Source organism: Berghia stephanieae, chromosome 1 (assembly GCF_034508935.2).
Source record: "Berghia stephanieae isolate SIO BIC M18660-M18661 chromosome 1, UCSD_Bste_1.3, whole genome shotgun sequence".
Classification (NCBI taxonomy): Eukaryota; Metazoa; Mollusca; class Gastropoda; order Nudibranchia; family Aeolidiidae; genus Berghia; species Berghia stephanieae.
In genome coordinates this window covers 39,788,151-39,816,096 of record NC_088360.1, presented here as the reverse complement: position 1 = coordinate 39,816,096, position 27,946 = coordinate 39,788,151, and the positions used below count along the sequence as shown (strand labels likewise).

At 37.4% G+C, this 27,946-nt stretch overlaps 1 protein-coding gene across 1 annotated transcript in view; it reads right to left on the bottom strand.

The window, feature by feature from the left end:
- The window catches only part of LOC144974353 (uncharacterized), a 46,314-nt gene extending 18,565 nt beyond the window's left edge, over nt 1-27,749 (bottom strand). The window contains exons 1-11 of the mRNA XM_078917175.1: nt 27,651-27,749; nt 21,489-22,340; nt 20,699-20,969; nt 19,724-20,033; nt 19,021-19,152; nt 7,352-7,633; nt 6,674-6,873; nt 5,120-5,234; nt 2,725-2,994; nt 1,982-2,191; nt 43-165 (exon numbers count right to left, since the gene is read on the bottom strand). Coding sequence (XP_078773301.1) covers nt 43-165; nt 1,982-2,191; nt 2,725-2,994; nt 5,120-5,234; nt 6,674-6,873; nt 7,352-7,633; nt 19,021-19,152; nt 19,724-20,033; nt 20,699-20,969; nt 21,489-22,212 — 2,637 coding nt within the window. The 5' untranslated portion in view covers nt 22,213-22,340; nt 27,651-27,749. The remainder of the gene's footprint in view (nt 1-42; nt 166-1,981; nt 2,192-2,724; nt 2,995-5,119; nt 5,235-6,673; nt 6,874-7,351; nt 7,634-19,020; nt 19,153-19,723; nt 20,034-20,698; nt 20,970-21,488; nt 22,341-27,650) is intronic.
- Between the last annotated feature and the right edge of the window lie 197 nt (nt 27,750-27,946).

The following is a 27,946-nucleotide window of genomic DNA, read 5'->3' as shown; positions in this document are numbered from 1 at the left end:
TATTATCATCTTCATTATTACTAATAACTTTTTCCACTCCACCTGTTGGAAGCTTTGAATTATCCTCTGTATTTGTTCTCCCTGCTGGGGTGATACTGGCCTTTCCATGGAGGAGTCTAAACCAATCTGTAATGGAATTTCCTGCTGAAGTTGATTGTTCACAAGCTGAAAACACAATACAATTGGTTTATATACCATGCCAATCCATCTTTGACAAAAATCTCATCAATATGTTGTCATAAGCAACAGTTTCCAGTTTTTTCTGCAATCCTCAAATTTGTGTCTTACACAGAAGGGAGTCTTCTGGGTCAATTGACAATCGAGCAAACAGACCTGTTTCCAGACAATATTTTATTAACATTTTTTTATGCCAATGTCCACAAAGCAACAAATAAGACCTCGTGGAAATTGATCTGTGATGGACTCATATCCTTTTCAAAAGGTAGTAATCTGAAGCACATAAGTGAAAGAATAGCTGGTTACATCACATGCAGTGACAGACATTGGTATCGAAAAGCACCTGATGAGTTAAAAAAAAAAAACAACAGCAAAAAAAAAACACAACTGCAGAACTGTACTGTATGAGAGATGCAGTACTGAAAACTCTTGCCAATGAAAATGTATACAATGGAGATCCAAAATGAGTAAGATTTTGACAAAAATGCGTACAATCCTGCAAAACGATAATTAACGCTAAATTTGATGGTGGGCAATTAGACAATATTAGCAATATCATAAGCGATATTTCAAATCAATGATTAAATTTACTATTTACAGGCAATATACATATTATCCACTTCCAGAATCCACTTATAAATCTGACATGACCCACCCAGATAATACTATATTGAACTCCCCATATGAACGTCCAAGTTAACAAACAGATTAAAGCGTTTAAGTACACTAAAAGAGTGTATGATTGTTAACAATGCTTAAATTAAAAAAAAAAATATGTACACTCCTGAGTAAAATGAGCAAAAATGGGTAAGAATATGCATTTTTTACATAAGGTTGGCACCACTGAGAGATGGATAAAGCTCATGAAAATGAATCAAGAATCAGAATCTTTCACTGACATCAATTCAACCTCATACAAAGGTTGGGTCAGATATGTTTGTTTGGTGTTTTTAGGGTTTTACAGCAGTTGCAACACATTAAGGTTATATCAGCGCCAGTAAAAAGGAAGAAAATAGGATAGTAAAAAGTTCTAGAATTACAATTAACGCACCCAAGAAAGGGTAAGACAAAGGGGAATTGGTTCAATTACGAAACAGATATAGATTCCAAGAGCACACTATCAAGGTACTTAGTTTGAGATCACCTAAAAGTCTCATCCAGACACAAGCACAGGTCCCCATTAAGAGGAATACACTCAAATGTTTACAAATCACATATATTATAATATGTAACAAAACATAATACAGTGCATAGCAGAGAGATATTTTACAAGGAAAAAAATATCATCTCCCAAAACTAACTGTACATTTCACTGTTTCCCTCTCAGCCAGAGTATCGGGCAAGGACCAGGACAAAACCAAGTAATCTCATTCCAAGACAAAGAAAGCAAGTTGGAAAACAGATATAAGGGGATAGAAGACACAGTAAGTACCTCCCTTCTCACTATGGGAGGTTGTAACCCCACCCAGTTGGGTCACATACCTCCATTTAAGATTTTCTTGGTTTGGATTGAAATTTAGTGACCTCAAATCCTGTGGCAAAACATTGGGCAAGATCCAAGTCATTACAATCAACTGTAAGCATCAACTATCCTTATCAGCCAACTACCACTCAGTTCACAATGCTAAAACAAAAATATGGCTAACGATTAGTCTTGAATTTTATTTTTATTTGGTTTTACGCACCCAGAAGTGGACTAATGGAAGTAATGAGAATTAAAAAATTGGGGGGAAAAAAGGAGAAAAATAAAATAATTTTTCCAGTTCAAAATTCTAAATTTCTTGTTAAGAATTGTCAATCTCACCTGTACACCTGGTTGTTGTTGTTGTTGCTGCTGCTGTTGTTGTGCTTTGATATGTTCTAAGAGTCGGATCGGATCCTGGTTAGATTGAATCTCTAGGGTAGAGGGTAAATTCTTAAGCTGGCGTGGCTGCTGCTGTTGCTGAAGCTGGTCACCAGACATCCTTCTCTTGAGCAAATGGGAGGACAGCTGTTCTTGCAAGTGTTTGTGTTTCTGTGTTTAGGGTCATCAGATTCATAAATATGTACAAATTACAAAATCATATGAAAATATCATTATCAAGTGAAAATATTCAAATGCTTAAAAATCTGAGTCCATGATCATATATATTATAATCCAAACTGCACTCAAGACCACTGCCGGATTTAGTTTGTGATGCTAGCACTTAAAATAACAGCTTGTCAGGATCAGTGAGGCTCTGCGGTCTAGTGGTATGACATTCGCATTCGAATCGGAAGGTCCTGGGTTCGAGCCTCGAGCTCGGTGCATAGTTGAGACCCTGGAAAAGGCTCTTTACTCACATTTTCTCACCGTACTCAGGTGTAAAATGAGTACCTGACCGTTAACAGCGTTGCCTTTGTCCGAAAAATTGTAATATCGCCTAACATGCGTCATGTCCCATTCTACATGTTAAATGTTGCTGTTGACCAGGGACCCCTTGTAAAGCGCTTTGAGCACATTTAGTGGATATTGCACTATATAAAGTTAAATTATTTTTTAAATGATAGACCCTGATCTTTACTTACATTTTGCACAAGCTGTTCTGAGACCACTATATTATTTCCACTCAGCTTGTCAACCACTATGGCACTGGGCTGGTCACCCCCAGGTGACTGAGCAGATGTTGGGGTTAAGGGGGTCTGAGGTGATGATGAACTGCATGTTGGGTTGGTAGGGGAGGTTCGCATCATGGATTGTGGAGATGGGGTTGAGGCATGTGGGGGTCTTCTTAGTGGAGGGCCCATTTCAGATGAGGATGAATTGGCATTCTTCTTCACAGACTTCTTTTCCACTCCCTGTGATAACATGGAAAAAAAAAATAAAATCAAATAGTAAACAGAAAGTGTTGATTTTAATATAATTAACATAATAATTTTTTTTTTTCTCTGTTTAACAGATATCTTCAAGAAAAACCATACAGAAGTGTCCCCTCTTATCTATCCACATACATCTAAAGCACCCACTCAGATATCAGAGTGGTTCCAGTAAGAACAGATGATTTTCAACATACATGGAAATTCACAACTAAACGGTCAAGGAAATGGGGGAAAAATCCAACTTTATCAAAATAAATGGAGAAAAATCATAACTTTATCCGGATCAGAAAAGAAAGAAGCCTTGTGAATGGGGACGATTCAAAACATGTCCCGCCTGTATGTGAAGGAATTCCGTATAATAATTTTCTGTGTATTAGTAAATCAATATCACATGACCCCATATCAAAGATTGTTCAGACAATATTATACATCACATGGAAAAAAAAGGAAAAAAATTGAATTAGTTACAGATTCCTTGGGAGAGAGCATGCACATACTTAGTACACTTGAAAACATTCCAGGTTGTGCGATAATTTTATATATGAAGTCAAAAGGTGCCCGCCTGACACAGATGTTAGGAAAATTTATTTTTTAGTTATTTATGAGCTGTTTTCATTGGGCTTATGCTTGTAATCCATTGATAATATAAAGAAGAGATAAAATGAGATAGCTCAAAGAACTCTGTTCAACGCAATATAAAATATACAACTTTAAAGTGAAATTTGAATGCAGTTTGGCAAGTACTATAAACAAGGTCAACTCGTCACCATTTTTGAAAGTTTTTTTTTGTTTGTTTGTTGCTTTAGGTCTCTTCCAACACAATTGAGGTTATATGAGAGACCGCTGAAACAAAAAAAAACAAGCAATCTAACAAAAATAGTACAAATGTAAATCAAAATCATAACCTAAAGATAGCATAAGCTAAATTATAAATAACCAAGAACAAACAGGCAGAAGATTTACAGAAAAAAAATATCCCCTGTCAAAAATACAATCACAAACCAAAGAAGCAGGATAGGCTAGTAAAGAGAAGAAGAAACGACATCACTATCGGATCGTACACCCATGCGAACATCATAGGTATATGATTAAAGGGTGATGCTCCCATCCAACCACCCGCCATTTTTGAAAGCATCTAGAAATTTCATGTGATGTTTTAGCACACAAGACTGAAATTTGACTAATAGTAAAGAGTCAAAAATTACTTTTAAACGCAACTGCAGTATATTACGTATTTAATTACGTTTCATAAAGGGGTTTTTAAAAGTTGGTGTTGCTTGTGACCTTTGTTGTCATCAAACAAGGCACATTACTAAGACAACACGAAACTTTATAACTCATATTTAATATTTATATAATGTTTTTCCATGAGAAAAAAAGCATAGATTTTCCTTCTGAACTCAAATCTTGGAGTATGTATTATAATTGTTGTTGATTGTGTCTTTTTGTATATATCTCACTAAATAAAGTTTGCTGCTCGACAAAAATCATTCAGTTTTTTGGTCTCATTTTGGTGTCACTGATCACATCTGACACCAGCAACATGTAGGTCGACGTTACTGTGCTGTGCTAGACCTTTATGTTATCTGAAGGGGCTTTGATTTATGAAGAACAGGGTTTTCTGTTACACATTTAGAAATATGAATGGACTATTATGTCACTTTTATTTTGAGACAAAAAATTGGCACCTTTTGACCTTGGCACATATGATAATCATTTTTTGTATTAATTTTGATCACAAAGTAACAAAATTTCTCACGAAATCCTATTTTTAATCGGCACAATAATTCATCGGAACATAACTTGTAATAATCAAAGGGAAAAGAGGTGTCAGATTGGCTTTATTACGTTCAGATTGATAAGTCTTTTTTGCACTTTTCATTGTCAATAAAACCAAATAAGACTTATTGCCGTTAGCAATGTTATTATTTCAACTTCTAAAAAGATAGGAATGAGCATTTATTTATTCAAAATGTAATACATTTTAACAATTTTTCATAAAGGGAGAGAGCTCTTTGACAGTTACAAGAGACCATGAGATCTAATAATAACTAATAACATACAGTAATAAAAAGTGATAACTAATATAGAATTTACACAATACCTTTCCTTTGTTATTAAATCCCCCATGACATCTCATGTGGCCATTCAGGGCAGCAGCATTTTTGAAGTAACGATCACAAGCTGCACAGTAAGCTGGAGGCTTGGGTGGCTCTTCCCTATTTGAAAAAAATATAATATAGAAATATCAGTGTTTATTGGGTGTGTGTGTGCACATGCACGCTTTCATTGCATTGTTTGTTCATATATTTGAAGGGTGGTTTTCCAAAACTCCCTAACTCGGTTTTTCCCATTTTGAGATATTGAGGATTATTTCCCCTACAGGGTTCCTACAGCAATTCCATTTTGAAATTCAAGGAGTTTTCAAGGTGATTTTTTCTTTTTTAATTCAAGGATTAAAACAACGATTTATCCCTTCGACGCTTAAGTTTCTCTGCTAGTGGGGACAACTTAGATCCGTAACTATGTTCCACAGCAGTGTAAAGGCCTCAAGTTCAATTTTCTTCAACTTATTTGAAGACATCATTGCATTGGATTGACAAAAAATTTCATGGTATTCAAATGCTCTGCCTTTGCTCCCATTTTCTCAGCTATATTTTTTTCAAGATTGGTGATGTGACGATTGTAGTGGTATTAGGGATGGTGATGTGGTGGTGGTCGTAGTAATGGTGGTAGGGATGGTGATGTGATGGTGGCTGTAGTAGTAGTAGTAGTGATAGTAGGGATGGCATTAATGGGCTCGCCATTCCTACCATGCCTTGTGATCACAAAGCTGAGCGATGTGTGTCAATATTGGTGGTGGAAAGAGGGGACACAAGCTTTACTTTCCTACTTTTTTTGTTTTGTTTTGCAGAGGGGGGGAGGGGGTTCTAGATAGATGGGGTGATTTTTCAATGTCCAACAGGAAAAGGACTTATGCTAGACATCTAAAATTTGAAAATAGAGAGTACATGTTAATAATTTACACTGTCAACTTTGAAATTTCATCTCCAAATACGTAATGGAAACAGTCGCAAAATGTATGTGACCTTTACCAGTTTGATAAATGGGTCAAAGTCAAACGCCGACATGAGGTTATATTGACTCTTTTCTAATTTTTTAAAGAAGGTAAAAGTAAACGTGTCATTTAATTTTTACAAAATACCTACAAACATATCTATAGATCAATAAATACATCAAATTTAGAAGGTAGAAACAGCTGATAGAGCATCGTTACATTTTTTAAAGGGATTTATTGCACTTACCAAAATAGATCATGTTGGCACAACATGGAAAGGATATAGTATAGAAGGACAAAAGAGATAGCAAGGCTGGAAAAATGTAGAATCCACCTGACTAGGGGCGACCAACATTACCCTGCCTATGAGGAATTCCACTATCAGCAATGTATGAAAAATACCCATACAAGTGACTGAATGTGAACTGCCAAAACTCCAAAGGGGACAACCATGAAGAATGTGGCATAAGATGGCCAGAGAGCTACTGAACAAGATAGAGTGTACACAAAACAAAATTGTAATAACAATCAGTGAGAGTAAAAAGTTATGATGGAAAAAATTTGCTGGAGTAAGAAGAAAATGATAATGTAGCTGCTTACTTTGCAGGTGGTTGTACTTCTGTATTGCTGTTGATCCATACAGCCCGTTTGCCAGGGTTGGCCATAGGGCTAATTGGCTGGGTGGTAGCAGGAGATACAGGACTCTTGATGGACATTTCACTGGGCATGCCTGGTGACATGTCATTTCTAGAGACAGGGGACTGCTCATTTGATGTAGGAGTCCCCACAAATGTATACACCTGAAAAAGTAATTTTTAAACTTAAGACACGAATAACCAAAATCAATCCCCAATAAAGAATTAATCTTTTAACAGAATAAATCAATTCTATAGCCAGTCTCATAATTAAGTCCAACCTAAATAAATTGACAAATTGCATAAATCAATGTCATATCTAAGTCTGTTTATTTTCCTCCTCACAAAATAATGAAATTTTATATTGCTCATGTAAAGTGCACAAAAATCTTTATCTGGAACATCACCACTAATTTCACCATTTGTATCAATTTTGTCAGATGGGTCATTTTTTTGTTTTTATTTGTTTCAGGGGTTTTACAACACTTCTGACACTGTAAGATTATTTTCGCGTCAATAAAAGATCATATATAGTCAAAAGATTCACATCATGCTCACAAACTCTGATGAAAAAATAAATTTTCAACTCATGTGATCTCCATACATAAGATGTCAGAGATTTTTTAAAAAGAAAAATGCTTACTCCTGCTTTATCCTGCCATTGTGGACTACCCTGCTGTATACCAATCACATCTTTTTCCATGCGCCCCTTTGCCTTATGACTCGTTTCTGTTTGCTGTTGCTGCTTGAACCGTTGTTGCAGCTTCTGAACCTGTTGTATCACAGCAACCATGTCAGCAGACTGCTGTTTCTGATTTTGTTGTTGTTGCTGCTGCTGTTTATGCTGTTTCTGCTGGACCTGTAGCTGTAGCTGCACCTGTTTATTCACATTGTCGTTTGCTGTTGAATCTTTCATTTTGGCCTGCTGATTACATTTTTAAGTAATACCAAATTAATTTCAAACTACAAAAGACAGAATAAGTGATTTTTCTAAAAATGCTATGCACAAAAAGCCTGAGTTTTACATTTTTTAAAAATCAGACAAGCAACAAACAAACAAAAAATCTGAAGTTGAAGAAAAAAATCTGTATCAAACCAAAATGCAAGATTTTTACTCTTATTTTCATAATATAAATACTTTAAAGTGCTTCAGAATTAATGGAGTGCAGTTCAATTTAACCATTAATACATTTACAAGTTCCCCGTGTGGTGTCCGGGGTCCCTCAACTGAGAGGGTCAAGAATAGCCCAACGCCAAGCCAGCGTGTCGTAAAAGGCGACTAATGGTGTGTGATTCCCCCATCTTTGAGTCACCTGGTCCTCCAGGTTGGGGGTTGGCAAAGGGTTAACACCCCTTTCCGTTAAACTCAAACCGTTACAGAAACACAGACAGACAAACCAAATCCTTTTTTTAGCTTGGGCGACCGAAGAGTTTCTGGAATTACAGAATTTATGAAGGACAACAGACAAAGCCGAAAGGACTCTGCTGACCCGATGACGTCTTCGCCAAACAAGCAGCTTCGAATTGCGTCGTGGAACGTTCGCACCATGTATGAAGCAGGAAAAAGCTCTCAAGTTGTGACTGAGATGAGAAGATACAGGCTGCATATACTTGGAGTAAGCGAAACCCACTGGATACAATCCGGACAGAAACACCTCAAGTCTGGGGAGAAGATTTTATATTCAGGGAGAGGGGACGGGATTCATACACAGGGAGTAGGAATAATTCTAAGCAAGTTTGCCCAGAAGTCACTGAGAGGATGGGAACAATGCGGAGAAAGGATCATCATGGCGTCCTTTACAACACGGAGTAAGAAGATCAGCATGAACATTGTACAGATCTATGCCCCAACAAATGATGCAACAGATGAGGACAAAGATACATTTTATGGTCTGCTACAACAAGTCATTGACAAGTTGCCAAGGAAAGACATCAACATATTGATGGGAGATGCTAATGCAAAAGTGGGACAGGATAACGTAGGCTATGAAGGTATCATGGGACGTCATGGCATGGGAGAAATGAATGATAATGGTGAGAGATTTGCAAATTTCTGTGCATTCAACAGTTTGGTGATTGGAGGATCAGTGTTCCCCCATAAGAGGATCCACAAAGCAACTTGGGTCTCACCAGATGGTGTGACAGAGAATCAGATTGATCATTTTTGTATCTCTCGTAGATTCAGACGTTCATTGGAAGATGTGACAGTACGGAGAGGGGCAGATGTTGGATCAGACCACCACCTGCTATTGGCAAAGCTTAAGCTCCGACTCAGAAAACACGGGGCCAGATCACATACAAGAAGAAAATTCGAGGTGAATGCACTTGATGGGGAAAAGAATGAGGAATTCAAACTACAATTGAGTAATAGATTCCAACCTCTTACTGAGCTCGAGGAGGACATAGATGTAGAGTCACATTGGGCAAAGATCAAGGAAGTTTACATAACAACTTGCCACGAGGTATTGGGGGTAAAGAAATCGGAACATAAAGAATGGATAAGTCCAACCACCTTGGACCTTATTGAAAAGAGGAGAACAAGGAAGGAACAAGTGAATGCAAGCCGAACAAGGGCTTCAAGACTGGATGCACAAGAGCAGTATCGAGCCATAGCTAAGGAAGTCAAAAGATCTGTGAAGAAAGACAAGGAAGCATTCATGAACAGACTTGCAGAGAAAGCAGAAGCAGCAGCGACTGGAGGACACATGAGGATCCTTTATCAAACTACCAAGACACTTGCTGGAAAATATGGGAAACCAGAGGTACCAGTCAAAGACAAAGATGGGAAAACTATTTTTGGAAAAGAGGCTCAATCTGAACGATGGAGGGAACATTTCAACTGCCTTCTGAACAGACCACCACCAGACAACCAGCCAGAAATTTTGCCTGCAAGGAATGAGCTACCAATTAGCTTTGATCCACCATCGATAGCAGAGATTGTGGGTGCCATTAACAAGATGAAAAGGGGGAAAGCTGCTGGACCAGACCAGATTCCACCGGAGGCTCTAAAAGTTGATGCGGAAAGAAATGCTGAGGCCCTGCACCCACTATTTGAGAGAATCTGGAATGACGGGATATTCCCAAAGGATTGGAAGGAAGGACATCTTATCAAGCTTCCAAAGAAAGGGGACCTCAGTAATTGTAATAATTATCGAGGCATCACTCTTCTTTCTATCCCAGGAAAGGTTTTCAAGTGATGTGCTTGGTGTGGGTAGTAGTAATGGTGGTAGGGATGTGATGTGAATGGTGGCTTTGTATAGTTGTAGTTAGTAGTGATAGTAGGGATGGCTGATAATGGGCTCGCCATTCCTACCATGCCTCTGTGATCAAAAGCTGAGCGATGTTGTGTGTCAATATCTTGGGGGTTTGGTGGAAAGAGTGGGACACAAGCTTTACTTTCCTACTTTTTTGTTTCTGTTTTGCAGAGGGCGGGGAGAGGGGTTCTTATGATAGATGGGGGTGGATTTTTCAATGACCACAGGGCGGAAAAGGACTTATGTAGACATCTTAAAATTTGGAAAGTATAGAGGTAAATGTTAATAATTTCCTACTTCAACTTTGAAAAATTTCATTCCAAATAACGTAATGGAAACAGTGCAAAAATGTATGTGACTTTACCAGTTGTTATAAATGGTCCAAAGTCAAACGCCCCACCTGACATGAGGTTATATTGACTCTTTTCTAATTATTTAAACGAAGATTGTTAAAAGTTAAACGTTGTCATTTATTTTACAAAATACCTACAAACATATCTATAGATCAATAAATACATCAAATTTTGAAGGTAGAAACAGTGATAGAGCATCAGGTACATTTTTTAATTTATTAAAGGGATTTATTGCACTTACCAAAATAGATCATGCGTTGGCACAACATGGGAAAGGATTAGTATAGAAGGACAAATAGAGATTGGCAAGGGCTGCGGATAAAAAAAATGTAGAATCACACAATGGTATAGGGGCGACCAACATTACCCTTCCCTTCTGGCCTATGAGGATTTCCACTATAGCTATGTATGTATGGAAAAATAACCATTCAAGTGACTACTGATGTGAACTGCCAAAACTCCAAAGGGGGACAACCATGAAGGAATGTGGCATAAGTTGGCCCAGAGAGCTTACTGATCCATGATAGAGTTGATACACAAAACAAAATTTAGTAACAATCTGTGAGAGTAAAAAGTTTAAATGATGAAAAAATAGTTTGCTGGATGAGTGTAAGAAGAAAATGATAAAGTAGCTGCCTTACTTTGCAGGTGGGTGTTTCTGTAGTGCTGTTATCCATACAGCCCGTTTTGCCAGGTTGGCCATCATAGGGCGATAGGCTGAGGTCGTAGGTAGCAGGAGATACAGGATCTTGATGGACAGTTCACTGCGACGGCATGCCTTGGTGACATGTCATTTCTAGAGACAGGGGACTGCTCATTTGAATTGTAGGAGGAGTAAGTCCACAATTGTATATACACCTGAAAAGTAATTTTGTTAAACTTAAGACACGAATAACCAAAAAATAAAATTAAACTTAAAGTCACGAATAACCAAAATCAATCCCACAATAAAGAATTAATCTTTTTAACAGAATAAATCAATTATTAGCAGTCTCATAAGTAAGTCCAACCTAAATATATTGACAAATTGCATAAATCTAATGTCATAATCTAAGTCTGTTTATTTTTCCTCCTCACAATATAATGTAAGCTTTATAATTGCTCAGGTAACTGTGCACAAAAAAAAATCTTTATCTTGGAACTTCACTCTAATTTCACCATTTGATCAATTTTGTCAGATGGATAAACTGTCATTTTTTTGTTTTTATTTGTTCAGGGGGTTTTACAACACTTATGACACTTTGTAAGATTATTTCGGTGCTGCCGTCCCAATAAAAGATCATATTATAGTAAAGATTCAATCAGTCACAAAACTCTGATTGAAAAAAAAATAAATTTCTCAACTCATGTGATCTCCACTACATATAAGATGTCAGTGAATTTTGTTTAAAAAGAAAATTGCTTACTACCTGCTTTTATCCTTTCCATTGTGGACTACCCTGCTGTATACCCAAATCACATCTTTTTCCACCATGCGCCCCACTTTAGCCTTTTGACCTCCGTTTCTGTTTTTGCTGTTTCTGGGCTTGGTTGTACCGTGGTTTGCAGCTTCCCTGAACTGTTGTTCACAGAAACATTGTCAGCAGGCAGACTGCCTCGTTTCTGATTTTGTTGTTGTTGCTGCTGCTGTTTTTATGCTGTTTTGCAATGGACCTGTATGCTGTAGCTGCACCTGGTTATTCATTTGTGTCGTTTGTGTTGAATTCTTTCATTTGGCCTGTCTCTGATTGCTGCAATTTCATTTTTAAGTATACCAAATTAATTTTCAAAACTACAAAAGACAGAATAAGTGTATTTTATTCTAAAAATGCTCATGCCACAAAAAGCCTGAGTTTTACATTTTTTTAAAAATCGACATGCAACAAACAAACAAAAAATCCTGAAGTTGAAGAAAAAAAATCTGTCTCGCAAACTAACCAATTCCCCCAAAAGATTTTTTCTTACTCTTATTTTCTATAATATAAAATACTTTTAAAGTGCTCTTCAGAATTAATGGGAGTGCATGTGATAAAAAACTGAGGGATGTGTGTCAATAATTGTGGTGAATAGAGGGGACACAAGCTTTACTTTCGCTACTTTTTTTTTTTGTTTTTGCAGAAGGGGGGGAGGGGTTCTAGATAGATGGGGGTGATTTTTTCCAATGTCCATACAGGTAAAGGACTTATCTAGACACTAAAAGTTGAAAATAGAGAGGGGAGACATGTTAATAATTTACACTGTCAACTTTGAAATTTCATCTCCAAATACGTATGGAAACAGTCGCAAAATGTATGTGCCCTTTACCAGGTTTGAAAAATGGGTCAAATCAAACGCGGACATGAAGGTTAGTATTGACTCTTTTCTAATTTTTTGAAAGAAGTAAAAGTAAACTTGTCATTTAATTTTTATACAAAATACCTACAAACATATCTTATAGTTCAATAAATACATCAAAATTTAGAAGGTAGAAGACGAGCGGATAAGCATCGTTTACATTTTCTTAAAGGATTTATTGTGCACTTTACCAAAATAGAGCGATGTAGCGACAACATGGAAAGGATAGAGAGTATAGAAGTGACAAAAGAGATAGCAAGGCGAGGGAAGAAATGTAGAATCCCGACTTAGTGGGCGGACCAACATTACCCTGGCCTAGAGGAATTCCACTATCAGCAATGTATTGAAAATGACCCATGACAAGTGACTGAATGAGAACTGCCAAAACTCCAAAGGTGTACAACCATGCAGAATGTGTCATAAGATGGCCAGAGCAGCTACTGAACAAGATAGGAGTGTACACGAAAACAAAATTGTAATAAACAAACGTTTCCCAAGTTGATAGTAAAAAGGTATGATGGAAAAAATTTGCTGGAGTAAGAAGAAAATGAATAATGCTAGCTAGCTTACTAGGTGCAGTGTGGGTTGGTAACTTCTGTATGCTGGTTGATTCCACACAGCCCTTTTCCATGGGGGGGGGGGGGGGGGGTTTGGCCATAGGGCTAATTGGCTGGGTGGTAGCAGGAGATACAGACTCCTTGATGGAATTTCAGCTGGGCATGCCTGGTGACATTTCATGTTTCTAGAGACATGGACGCTCATTTGATGTAGGAGTCCCCACAAATGTAACACCAGAAAAATAATTTTTAAACTTAAGACACGAATAACCAAAATCAATCCATCAATAAAGAATTAATCTTTTAACAAGAATAATCAATTCTATAGAGCAGTCTCATAATTAAGTCCAACGCGTAAATAAATTGACAATTTTGTCATTAACGATCAATGTCATATCTAAGATCTGTTTATTTTCCCCCTCCTCACAAAATAATGAAACTCTTATATATGCTCATGTAAAGTGCACGAAAATCTTTATCTGGAACATCACCACTAATTTCACCATTTGTATCAATTTTGTCAGATGGGTCATTTTTTTTTTTTTAAATTGTTTCAGGGGTTTTACAACACTTCTGACACTGTAAGATTATTTTCGCGTCAATAAAAGATCATATATAGTCAAAAGATTCACATCATGCTCACAAACTCTGATGAAAAAAATAAATTTTCAACTCATGTGATCTCCATACATAAGATGTCAGAGAATTTTTAAAAAGAAAAATGCTTACTCCTGCTTTATCCTGCCATTGTGGACTACCCTGCTGTATACCAATCACATCTTTTTCCATGCGCCCTTTGCCTTATGACTCGTTTCTGTTTGCTGTTGCTGCTTGAACCGTTGTTGCAGCTTCTGAACCTGTTGTATCACAGCAACCATGTCAGCAGACTGCTGTTTCTGATTTTGTTGTTGTTGCTGCTGCTGTTTTATGCTGTTTCTGCTGGACCTGTAGCTGTAGCTGCACCTGTTTATTCACATTGTCGTTTGCTGTTGAATCTTTCATTTTGGCCTGCTGATTACATTTTTAAGTAATACCAAATTAATTTCAAACTACAAAAGACAGAATAAGTGATTTTCTAAAAATGCTATGCACAAAAAGCCTGAGTTTTACATTTTTTAAAAATCAGACAAGCAACAAACAAACAAAAAATCTGAAGTTGAAGAAAAAAATCTGTATCAAACCAAAATGCAAGATTTTTACTCTTATTTCATAATATAAATACTTTAAAGTGCTTCAGAATTAATGGAGTGCAGTTCAATTTAACCATTAATACATTTACAAGTTCCCCGTGTGGTGTCCGGGGTCCCTCAACTGAGAGGGTCAAGAATAGCCCAACGCCAAGCCAGCGTGTCGTAAAAGGCGACTAATGGTGTGTGATTCCCCCATCTTTGAGTCACCTGGTCCTCCAGGTTGGGGTTGGCAAAGGGTTAACACCCCTTTCCGTTAAACTCAAACCGTTACAGAAACACAGACAGACAAACCAAATCCTTTTTTTAGCTTGGGCGACCGAAGAGTTTCTGGAATTACAGAATTTATGAAGGACAACAGACAAAGCCGAAAGGACTCTGCTGACCCGATGACGTCTTCGCCAAACAAGCAGCTTCGAATTGCGTCGTGGAACGTTCGCACCATGTATGAAGCAGGAAAAAGCTCTCAAGTTGTGACTGAGATGAGAAGATACAGGCTGCATATACTTGGAGTAAGCGAAACCCACTGGATACAATCCGGACAGAAACACCTCAAGTCTGGGGAGAAGATTTTATATTCAGGGAGAGGGGACGGGATTCATACACAGGGAGTAGGAATAATTCTAAGCAAGTTTGCCCAGAAGTCACTGAGAGGATGGGAACAATGCGGAGAAAGGATCATCATGGCGTCCTTTACAACACGGAGTAAGAAGATCAGCATGAACATTGTACAGATCTATGCCCCAACAAATGATGCAACAGATGAGGACAAAGATACATTTTATGGTCTGCTACAACAAGTCATTGACAAGTTGCCAAGGAAAGACATCAACATATTGATGGGAGATGCTAATGCAAAAGTGGGACAGGATAACGTAGGCTATGAAGGTATCATGGGACGTCATGGCATGGGAGAAATGAATGATAATGGTGAGAGATTTGCAAATTTCTGTGCATTCAACAGTTTGGTGATTGGAGGATCAGTGTTCCCCCATAAGAGGATCCACAAAGCAACTTGGGTCTCACCAGATGGTGTGACAGAGAATCAGATTGATCATTTTTGTATCTCTCGTAGATTCAGACGTTCATTGGAAGATGTGACAGTACGGAGAGGGGCAGATGTTGGATCAGACCACCACCTGCTATTGGCAAAGCTTAAGCTCCGACTCAGAAAACACGGGGCCAGATCACATACAAGAAGAAAATTCGAGGTGAATGCACTTGATGGGGAAAAGAATGAGGAATTCAAACTACAATTGAGTAATAGATTCCAACCTCTTACTGAGCTCGAGGAGGACATAGATGTAGAGTCACATTGGGCAAAGATCAAGGAAGTTTACATAACAACTTGCCACGAGGTATTGGGGGTAAAGAAATCGGAACATAAAGAATGGATAAGTCCAACCACCTTGGACCTTATTGAAAAGAGGAGAACAAGGAAGGAACAAGTGAATGCAAGCCGAACAAGGGCTTCAAGACTGGATGCACAAGAGCAGTATCGAGCCATAGCTAAGGAAGTCAAAAGATCTGTGAAGAAAGACAAGGAAGCATTCATGAACAGACTTGCAGAGAAAGCAGAAGCAGCAGCGACTGGAGGACACATGAGGATCCTTTATCAAACTACCAAGACACTTGCTGGAAAATATGGGAAACCAGAGGTACCAGTCAAAGACAAAGATGGGAAAACTATTTTTGGAAAAGAGGCTCAATCTGAACGATGGAGGGAACATTTCAACTGCCTTCTGAACAGACCACCACCAGACAACCAGCCAGAAATTTTGCCTGCAAGGAATGAGCTACCAATTAGCTTTGATCCACCATCGATAGCAGAGATTGTGGGTGCCATTAACAAGATGAAAAGGGGGAAAGCTGCTGGACCAGACCAGATTCCACCGGAGGCTCTAAAAGTTGATGCGGAAAGAAATGCTGAGGCCCTGCACCCACTATTTGAGAGAATCTGGAATGACGGGATATTCCCAAAGGATTGGAAGGAAGGACATCTTATCAAGCTTCCAAAGAAAGGGGACCTCAGTAATTGTAATAATTATCGAGGCATCACTCTTCTTTCTATCCCAGGAAAGGTTTTCAACCGTATTATTTTAGAGAGAATTAAGAATGCAACAGATGCTAAACTGCGGGACGAACAGGCAGGTTTTCGGAAAAACCGTTCAACCACCGACCAGATTGCCTCTCTGCGAGTCATAGTGGAACAGTCTATAGAATGGAACTCTCCTCTTATTGTCAACTTTCTGGATTACGAGAAGGCTTTCGACAGTATTGACAGAGCAACATTGTGGAAAATTCTGGCACATTATGGACTCCCTGAAAAGATAGTAAACCTCATTAAGGAAATGTATGAAGGATCAAGTTGCAGGGTTGTACATGAAGATCAGCTGACTGACAGCTTTGAAATTAAGACTGGTGTCAAGCAGGGATGCTTGCTCTCTCCATTCCTGTTCATCCTTGCCATTGATTGGCTAATGAAGGAAACCTCCAAAGGGAGAAGAAATGGGATACAGTGGACCCCCTGGACACAGTTGGATGATCTGGATTTTGCAGATGATCTGGCTCTTTTGTCCCACACCCAGGACCAGATGCAAACAAAAACCACAATTATAAACAGCCTCTCGGAATCAATTGGTCTAAGAATACACCCTGCAAAGTCAAAGGTCTTGAGGATAGGTACGCGTCAAAGGGAGCAGATCAAAGTAAAAGATCAGGAACTCGAAGATATAGACACTTTCTGCTATCTCGGAAGTATAATTGACAAGGATGGAGGCACGGAAGCAGAGGTGAAAGCACGAATAGGAAAGGCACAGGCTGCATTCACATCTTTGAACAGAGTTTGGAGAACTAAAGATATCTCCCTTCAACTAAAGCTAAGACTTTTCAACTCAAACGTGAAGTCTGTCCTACTGTATGGATGTGAAACTTGGAACGCATCACAGGCATGTATAAGGAGGGTACAGATTTTTGTAAACAGGTGCATGCGTAAGCTACTCAGAATAAAATGGATGGATAGAATAAAAAATGAAGAAGTATGGAAAAGAACACAGCAGAAACCAGTAGGAGAGGATATAGGAAGAAGACGATGGAGGTGGATTGGACACACGCTTAGAAAGAATGACTCAACTATAACAAAGAAAGTATTGGACTGGAACCCTCAGGGCAGAAGATCAAGGGGAAGGCCACGAGGAACATGGAGAAGAATTAAAGAAGCTGATATACAGAGAAGTGGTAAGACCTGGAATGAGATAAAAAAGTTGGCTCAGGATAGAGAAGGATGGAAACTGTTTGTCTGTGGCCTATACCCTGACCCAGGGTGAAAAAGGCAATGATGATGACATTTACAAGTAAAAATACACTTTTCTTTCTTCAATATTCTTTTTAAAAATCAAATAAAGAGGGGAAAATCCAAATTATATCTAATTTGGTCCACAATAAATCTGTATGAGGCTGTGAAAAAGATCGTCTTTTGTAACATTCAGCACAATGATAATTCAATTTTAAATTATTTTGAAAAAACTAAGGACAAAAATCCGTGTCCATGAGTTTCTCTGGGTTAAATGATGACACCCCCCCCCCCCCCCTAACATCAGAATTATAATACTTATAGCTTTTTAAAATGTTGAAACTGTATGGACAATTTTTTTTGTGCTAGATCATTTTTTTTGGTTTTAGACCTGTAAATGAGCTCTATAAAAATTGACTGACACTCTTCGTAATTCGTACCGAAACAGCAAGCTCGCTTGAGCAAAACAATGGCAGAAAGCTAATTTGCACAGGAATTAATTAGGCAACTTACCATTGTTCCTTATAATTCGGTATCCAATCTGTGAAGAAACTAGAAACGGTCAACCAATTTGTTTACAATGTGAGGCAATCGAGATATGCTTGTAGCAACCATATAACTTTCGATTCGAAGGTGTCTACATAACACACTTCTGGCGTTTGCATTTTACTTTTTCATACTTTCACTTTCCACCAGGTAAATGAGGTCAATATTGGCTTAGACGAAACAATGAAGTTTATCGTTCAGCAGCTCAGTTAAAATTGGCTACCATTGGGACCACGACAGGTTTAGAAGGTTGTGTGAAAATACACTGGAATGTGTTCAGACCCGGCAATTCTAAAAATCGTCGCTTAGCCTTGGCAATATATCCATCTTTAATATAAACGACCCATGAGCTATGCATAGCGCTGTGGAACATGCCTTATTACTTTATGGTCATTGGACCACGATTCATGTGTTCTTTCTTTCTTCATTTCTTTCGACGAATTGACTGATTTCAGTTAATTGACAGAGAATTTACAGGTCTATGGTTATTTTTCATTATTCAACCCCAAGAAAATAATGAGAATGATTTTTTCCTTAGTTTTTCAAATTACTTTGGTATTTTTGAGGCGAATGTTACAAAACAGACTTTTGACACAGCCTCTTATATCAGACAGATCATTAATTTTCTTGAAAAAAAAAAACTGAAACTGCAAAAGCATTCTATAAGCCACATGCCAGTCAAATCAAATAAGAATGGTCCTTATCACTTTGCCATATATCAAAATATAGAACAAAACAAAGTGATTGTTATTTACTTATTGTTTTTTTTTTTCAAAAAAGTAAATAAAACTGGAGGTTGTTGAATAATACCTCTTCTTGTTGCTTTTGTAACTTTTGTTGTTGAAGAATGGCCTTTTGTTGCTGATGTATCTGCTGTACCAACAATTCATTTTGCTGCTGTTGCTGTTTCTTGGGGTCAAATTGAAATACGTTAGTCCCAGCCTGGAACGAATCCAAAATGAGTGGGAGATGATTTTCAACATTTGGCCCACATTTATTTGATTATCAATGTTCTCTTCTTTTGAGCAATTAACAGGAGTGTGTCTGTGTATGTGTGTATTTGAGTGCTATTTAGATTGTCGAACTTGTAACTGTGAAGCACATAGAGCATGACCTAATCATGGTTATGCGTCATACAAATGTTATGTATCTATATTATCATTTTTATTAAAGACAGACAGAATTAAACTTGAGGCTTAAAAATGGGAAAGTGATAGGGATTCAAGCATAATCTATTCAAATCTAAAAAAAAATAATTTTTAATTTTTAACTTACTAATTGGCCACTGATACTAATAGAAATCATGAACCCTACAATTTGGCTTCCTTAACTATAAAAAAAAAAATAAAGAGAAGGAAATTTATTTAAAATAGATAATTTTTTCTATCAAAATTGGTTTCAGATAGATGACTTCTGGAGAAATTTGCAACATTCATTTTTACGCACCCCTGCATAGGAAAAAGATTGCAAGAAACCATTTTTAAAAAAAAGGTAAAATAACTGATCTTTTTACCCCAGCAGCTCCAGGACTAGGTGTAGTGGTAGAGGAGCCAGGACTGTAAACAGGTGAATTTGTGGTCTTGGAGTTTGGTGTCCCTCCCTTGTCACCTGATTTGTTTTTGTTACCACCACGAGGTATGGGGGGAGAGATTCCTACAGCTGCCATACTGGCCTGAACATAGTTTTGAATGGTCTCTGTATCCAGATGATGATGTTGCTCCAAATGTCGACGTAGGGAACGCTGATCACAATAACCTTTATCACAATTGGGGACTTGGCATTCAAATGGTTTCTTGTCTAAATGTGTCATACGATGACCATTCCTGGGACGAGAGAACATTTTAGTTAATGTAAAAGCACACAAATAAATAAATAACTTAATTTACAGAAATTAGCAATGAAAGTAAATTTTTTAAGGAAAATACTGTGATAGAATTAAAGCCCTATCTCTACTACTATGGAGTAAACTTCTTTTTGAATTTTGAAAACCCATCCAAAAACAAAAAAAGTAATGCACTTTCAAAGGTGTCATTGATTTGGATTTTTGTAAATTTTAAAAATTCAAATTTTGACTTTTGAACTATAAACCATAGGATGAATATTTAAAAAACAAAAAATATGGGGCGCTTTCTGAGCTCGTTTTTTAAAAGTCATAGCTGTATCTCACTTAATAAGAGGAATTTAAAAATAAAACTTGGCAATTTTATGACGAGGATATGATGAATACTTCAGAATAGTTCTAATTTGCATAGTTCAAGTGCTGTGTATGGCTATGGTTACCATAACTTTGTAAAAAATTCATCCAAATTGATTATTTGGAGGTCACAAAATAACTTGGTAGCTTACTGTACCGTTATTATATAAACAATATATATATAATCCCAACCCTGACAATGATCGTCATGCACTTTTATGACAAAAAGTATTATAAGTGCAAAACAACAAACTGATATTGTAAGACTTCTTTAAAAGAAAACTGAATGCTTACAGATGATCTTGTCTCTTGAATCCCTTTGAGCAAACTGTGCAGACATATTTTCTTTCATCTGAGTGTGTGAGCTTGTGCTTGGCAAGAGCTGTGACGTTATTAAACGTTTTCCCACACACAGGACATCGAGAATTACTATTACTATTGTTCAATTTGGACTGTGAAGTTGGATCAGGTGACACAGCAGTTGAAGCTGGGCTTTTCTTTCCCGGGATTGGATGCTTGACTGACATGTCGGGGATATTGTCTGTTTGTTGTGGATTTGCCAGGCCTGCAAAAGGAATTAACAAAAAATAAATACATAAGTCTAAAACCAAACAATTTCAGTGACTAGGCATTAGTTTTAAGAAAAAAGGCAGATAAACAAAAAAATCTCATCATATTGTGATTAGTCAGATTCTGTAATATTACTAAATATGACTGGATAGTCTTCCTATTAACAAGTTTGACAGTTGCTTTTGAAAAATAATGGATGTTTGCTATGTGGAAACCCATATACCAGCTGCCATCTTGGATTCCTTGCCTATTTTCAAACCGACATTTTTCATGTTCTATTCATGCAGCCACACAAAACTATGTAGACATTTGATTATATAACATATAGATTTTGTCAGATGTTTAAAAAGATATGCTGAAAATGTATTTAACATTTTAAAAAGTCATCCTATGATTCATAGTTCAAAATGTCAAAATTTGAATTTTAAAAATTCCCCAAAAAAACATTTTAAAAAAAAATGGTTTTGCTCATGGTTAATGATAACAACAAATAATAATGACTACATACACAAACCTGGGTCTAGCATGGATGCTGCTGTATCTTGAATAAGTCCTGCATCTGCAAATGGCTGAGGTGACAACGATAACCCTTCTCCTACACCACCGTCAAATAAGTCAAAGGAAGTTCCACTTGTACCATCACCAAGTCTTAATCCCTGACCAGCAGAACCTAAAGCAGACAGAAGACCATCGTCAAACTGTGGAAGAGTCCCAGATGGAGTTGAATCAAAAGCTGCATCTCCTAGGATTTCCGGATCGTTGAAATTTAGACTGCTCACAGCACTGAGCATTTTATCTCCACCACTTACAACTGACTGTAGAGGTTGAGAGGACAATGTGGGTTGGGATGGGAGGGCTGGGCTGGTTTGACCTTGCACTTGTATGCCATCGGAAACAACCATGATATTGAGAGCTGATTTGTTGTCCTTGCCTAAGGCATCCACTGATGTAAGAAAATTGGCATCTGACATCTTGTTTAGCCCAGAATCTGGCATTCCATTAATAATCACATTGGCAGAGGAACCGAATAATTCATCTGAAGATGAAAATGACAGGTTGGATTGTAAACCATTGAATGTGGCAATAGAAAAGGGAATATCAATCAGATTTAGACTGCCAGCATCTGCATCTGTCATAACTGAAGATATATTGGACAGTACTGGAGGTCCATCAAGCCCCATAGTCATAGCCAGCTGCAAAGCTTGGTTGCTGGCTCCTGAAACTTGTTGACTCTCCATTGCCTGCAGCTAGTGTGAAGATTTTTCCTTCCTGTCTTTCTTCCATCAACTTGATTTTTCCATTTTATTTGTTTTGACTGGTGTCATTAGTTTGCATTCAATCAGTGCGAAGAAATCACATGATGAATCTGTGTAGAGAGAGAAAATAAATACATTATATAATCATTAAATATTATAAAGGCAGACGCTATGTATTCAAATAAGGTTCTTTTATTTTTTATCCCCCTTGGCTTCTACAAGTGCAGTTGACTGTGGCACCTTTGGTTGATAAGTATGAGGAAAGTGACAGTGAGAGAGAGAGAGAGAGAGAGAGAGAGAGAGAGAGAGAGAGAGAGAGAGAGAGAGAGAGAGAGAGAGAGAGAGAGAGAGAGAGAGAGAGAGAGAGAGAGAGAGAGAGAGAGAGAGAGAGAGAGAGAGAAAGAGAGAAACACAAGGATTTTATGTGTGGTGACGATAATCTGCTAGTCGCTATAAAAAATATGCGATGCTGTTGATAACGGCAGGCAAAATCATTCAAGTTATCATTTTAAAAATGCAGTTAACTGCAAAGCTATTGTTCACATTGAAAACCTCAAAAATTTACCAAAGCTCCTTTTAGAAGTTGCTAAATCAGTGAAAATCGACGCTAACATCATAATAACAACATCATAAACAAGGTGAAAACGGAAAGGCTTCAGGTGGGAACAGTACAGACAATGGTCGTTTCGGATACAAACCCTGCGTCAGTAAAACAATTAACAAAATGTAGCATCTGTTTTCCTGGATGGTTGGAGTATGAATGAAACATTAGAGTGGCAATGGCGTGTGAGTTAGAGTCCCTAGGGTGGGATAGGAATGTTAAAGGCAGGTCAGGGTATTGTAATGGAATATATAAAAAAGATAATAGACATGTATTATATATAAGAAGTCAAGTATTGTATTACAAGTAGTCAAGTAGTAGTAGTACTAATGTTTAGGTTTTTTGCATTCACAAAAATAGAATCTAGTAGACTTCCAATTATAGTTGTTCTTGCGGTGAAAATGTGTTTTCTCACATCCCAATCATCATCATGTACCTAAAGCCTAAATAAAAGAGATTTATTATCATTTAAAATATAATTAACTACCTTGGGACGGAACACAAGACACACAATTATTATTCTAAATCGGGTTTTAGTTTAAGGAGTGAGCTTGAGCTTTTATTATATAGCCGCAAAATCCACTAAACTACGTGCTCAAAGCGCTTTACATGGGGTCCCTGACCAACAGGGACAACGCTGTTAACAACCAGGTACTCATTTTACACCAGAGTACAGTGAGAGAATGTAAGTAAAGAGCCTTTTCCGAGGACTCAACTATGCACTGAGTTTGGCGTGAGCGAGACACAAACCCAGGACCTTCCGATCAGCAAAGCGAGTGTCATACCACAAGACCAAAGGCCTGAGTGGTTGAGAATCGAGGTAGCCAACCTTCACTGTGTTATTGTTAACAAACTCAAACAGGTAGACATAAACATAGTAACAGTAAAAGTAAAATTAAAGGCAAACGCAAAGGCAGCCTTTAGTCTTTAGCTTTCCAGCAGTTTTTTTTACCCCCCTCCCCGGAAGCTACTGAAGCTTGAGATTAAATTAAAGGAAGTGGTTATTCAGTATCAGATACTGAATAGTGCTTTGCCACTATTCAGTATCCATAAGGAACTCTTTTATTATAGAGAGAGTGAAAAGTGCGACAATCTCAGTTGAATGTAAATAAACTGCTGACCTACTACCAGATTGAACTCGTGCAGTAACTGACAGCCCGATTCAAAGTTGTAGAAATATTTTGATCGTTATTTTTAAATTTCTGCTATTGTGCAATTAACATAGTTCAAAATATCAAAAGAAGAGTGGCATTCAAATACATTTTTTAATGTATAAATAGACATGATTAAATGTCACTAAAAGTTCAGTGACACCATGGCTTGGTGGATAAGCTGTTTGACTCTGAACTTAAGGTTCGAGAGTTCAAATCCCGGCCGGGTTAACTTTTATTTTTCCCCAATATTTTTGTTTTAATCATTTTATTTTCTTGTAATATATTTTAATGTATATATTATACTATTATTATTATTATTATTATTATTATTATTATTATTTATTATTATTATTATTATTTCAACTTACTATTATTATTATTGTTGTTGTTGTAATCGTCATCATCATCATTATTATGATTATGATTTTTAAATCAAGTAGTAGGAGTTATTTAATCAGTTATCGATTTATTACGAATATCTTTTATGTGTTATAATCTCGTTGTTGTTTTTCATTGATGTGCTCTTCTATTGTTCATTACTTTTTAAAATCTTGCTTTTTTTCTGTTTGTCACATTTGTTGTTGTTGTTGTTCTTGTTTGTTTTTGTTTGTTTGTTTGTTTTGTCATCTAAGACAATCCCGATTCATTATAAATATGTGGCCAGACTTTCTGCCATTTTTAATTGAATGATGTACTTCCGTGAATTAATTGCAGTATTATATTAAAATTTACGTGATAATAATAATAATAATAATAATAATAATAATAATAATAATAATAATAATAATAATAATAATAATAATAATAGTAATAATAATGATAATAATAATAATAATAATAATAATAATAATAATAATAATAATAATAATAATAATAATAGACTCTAATAATAATAATAATAATAATAATAATAATAATAATAATAATAATAACAATAATAATAATAATAATAATAATAATAATAATAATAATAATAATAATAATAATAATAATAATAATAATAATTTAAACAGATACTGAATATTAGACTACAATTGACATCTATTTACTGAATACCCGTGGTATTTTTAGGGTGTTTCTTTTTTTACGAAACCTAAAACCTGCCGAAACACGCCGAAACCTGACAAAGTTAGGGGAAGCAGGCAGCAGTGGGGAGTGAACCTGGGACTCAGGGAAGTGTACACCATTGGGAGTGAACCTGGGACTGGGTTTCGTAACAAAAAAGCAATTACTTTTTTTACGAAACCCAACAATATCCAACAAATTTATGGAAAGAAAGTAGGCAACAGTGGGGGAGTGAACCTGAGACTCAGGGAAGTGTACACTATTGGGAATAAACCTAAGTCTATGGTTTTTCGGTGGGTTTTGGCTGGTTTCGTAAAAAAGTAATTGCTTCATTCTCGTCTGGTACCCAACTCCCATAGTCCCAGGTTCATTTCCACTGATATCCTCTTCTCACAGTCCCAGGTTCACTCTCAACCAGTGTGCACTTCCCTGAGTCCCGGTTCATTGCCCAATGGTGCCCACTTCCCATAACTTTTGATAATTTCGGTAGGTTTCGAAATAAAAGTACATTCTGAGCTCACTGTCCCACTGGTATCAGCCTCTCGCAGTCCCAGGTTCAATCCTCATCTGTGTCCAAATCCCAGATTCACTCCCCACTGCTGCCTGCTTCCCATAACGTTGTCGGGTTTTGGCAGGTTTCGTAAAACAGTAATTCCCCCTCCCACTTGGTATTGTCTTTTTACAATATCCAGAGTCCCAGGTTCACTCCTCACAAGTGTACACTTCCCTGAATCTCAGGTTCACCCCCCACTGTTGCCTACTTCAATAACTTTGTCGGATATTGCCAGGTTTCGTCGGGTTTCGTAAAAAAGTAATTGCTTTTATATGAAACTCGCTGAAGCACGCTGAAAACCAGAGTCTCAGGTTCACTCCCCACTGGCGTACACTTCCCTGAATCTCCCATAACTTTGTCGGATATTGCCGGGTTTCGTATAAAAGTAATTGCATTTATATGAAACTCGCTGAAACCCGCCGAAAACCAGAGTCTCAGGTTCACTCCCCACATGTGTATACTTCCATGAATCTCAGGTTCACACCCCCACTATTGCCTACTTCAATAACTTTGTCGGATATTTCCAGGTTTCGTCGGGTTTCATAAAAAAGTAATTGCTTATATATGAAACTCGCTGAAATTCGCCTAAACCCAGAGTCTCAGGTTCACTCCCTACTGGTGTACACTTCCCTGAGTCTCAGGTTCAGTCCCCATTATTTGCTTACTTTCCATAACTTTGCCCCAATTTGTTGGCATTTGGCGCATTTCGTAAACAAAAAGTAATTGCTTTTTTAAAATAACAAAATCCGCCGAAACCCAGTCCCAGGTTCACTCCCCACTCGTGTACACTTCCCCGAATCTCAGTTTCACTCCCCACTGTTGCCTACTACCCATAACTTTCTTGGATATTGCAAGGTTTCGTCGGGTTTTGTATAAAAGTAATTGATTTTATATGAAACTAGCTGAAGCTCGCCGAAAACCATTGTCTCAGGTTCACTCCCCACTGGTGTACACTTCACTGAGTCCCAGGTTCACTCCCCACGCGTTGCCTACTTTCCACTTCTTTGCCGCATATTGTCGGGTTTCGTACAAAAGTAATCCCCCCCCCCCAATTTGTTTTTGCTTTTTTATAAAACCCAGAGACCCAGGTTCACTCCCCACTGGTGTACACTTCCCTGAATCTCAGGTTCACCCCCTCCTCCCCCCCCCCCCCCTCCTCAGCCTCTACACACACACACACACACGCTGCTGCCTACGTCCCATAACTTTGTCGGATATTGCCAGGTGTCGTCCGGCTTTTTATTACGAAACCCGCTGAAACCCAGTCCCAGGTTCACTCCCACAGCTGCCCTCTTCCCATAACTTTGTCGGGTTTCGGAAAAAAAAACACCGTATGAAAGTGCAAAACCACTATTCAGTGTCAGATACTGAATAGTGCAAAACCACTATTCAGTATCAGATACTAAATAGTACAAAACCACTATTCAGTATCAGATACTGAATAGTGCAAAACCACTATTCAGTATCAGATACTGAATAGTGCAAAACCACTATTCAGTATCAGATACTGAATAGTGCTAGCCTTAAATTAAAATTGACTGCATGAGGATCCCTATGGCCTTAGAGCGTAAAAAATCACTACTAAGTATCATCAGGGAGATACTTTCCTTCGTAGATAGTTTGAATGATGAATGAAATTTAGGATTAGGAGGTGAGCTGACTTTTTAGTTTCAGTTAGACTTCTACTTCTGATTCTGGCTGGTGTAGGGCTGTTGTTTTCTACTGAGACTAAGTCATCCTCCATATTTATAATGAACTAAAACCTTTGTGATGAAAAGACGATTTAGCATTTCTCTAAACTTAAACCATCTAAAAGGATCAACACAATTACTTCATAATTTTCAGAAAACTCGAACTCGAGTGATTTTTTAAAGTCTTAGTCTTAGAGTGAGAGACCAGGCACAGAAGAGAAGATGTCATCCAGAAACACATTGATTTTAAACCAACTAATCCAATAATCTGTCTATTTATCTCATTCTTTCAAGTGAACATGAGAGAAAAATCCAATAAACAAGAAGCATTGCACTCCAAACAATTAAAAGCTCACCGATGTTTATATTATCAAAACAATATTTTTCATTGATAAATCTAGGCCAGAACAATCGGCCATCTATTTTCGCCAACTCGGGAGTCCTTTAAATTGTTCATCCGCTTTCCGGTAATAGATCGTCCTTTCTTTACTGTTTCTTTGAAAAAAGCATGACAATTTAAAGAATTGAAGGAATGTAATAAAATCTAATATTTAATATCTCTATTTTGTAAACTACATTTGATAATTTAAGCTTTTTTTAGCGCCCATGAATATATATTTTGTGATTAGTTTGTAAACAAGAAGTAGTCCAT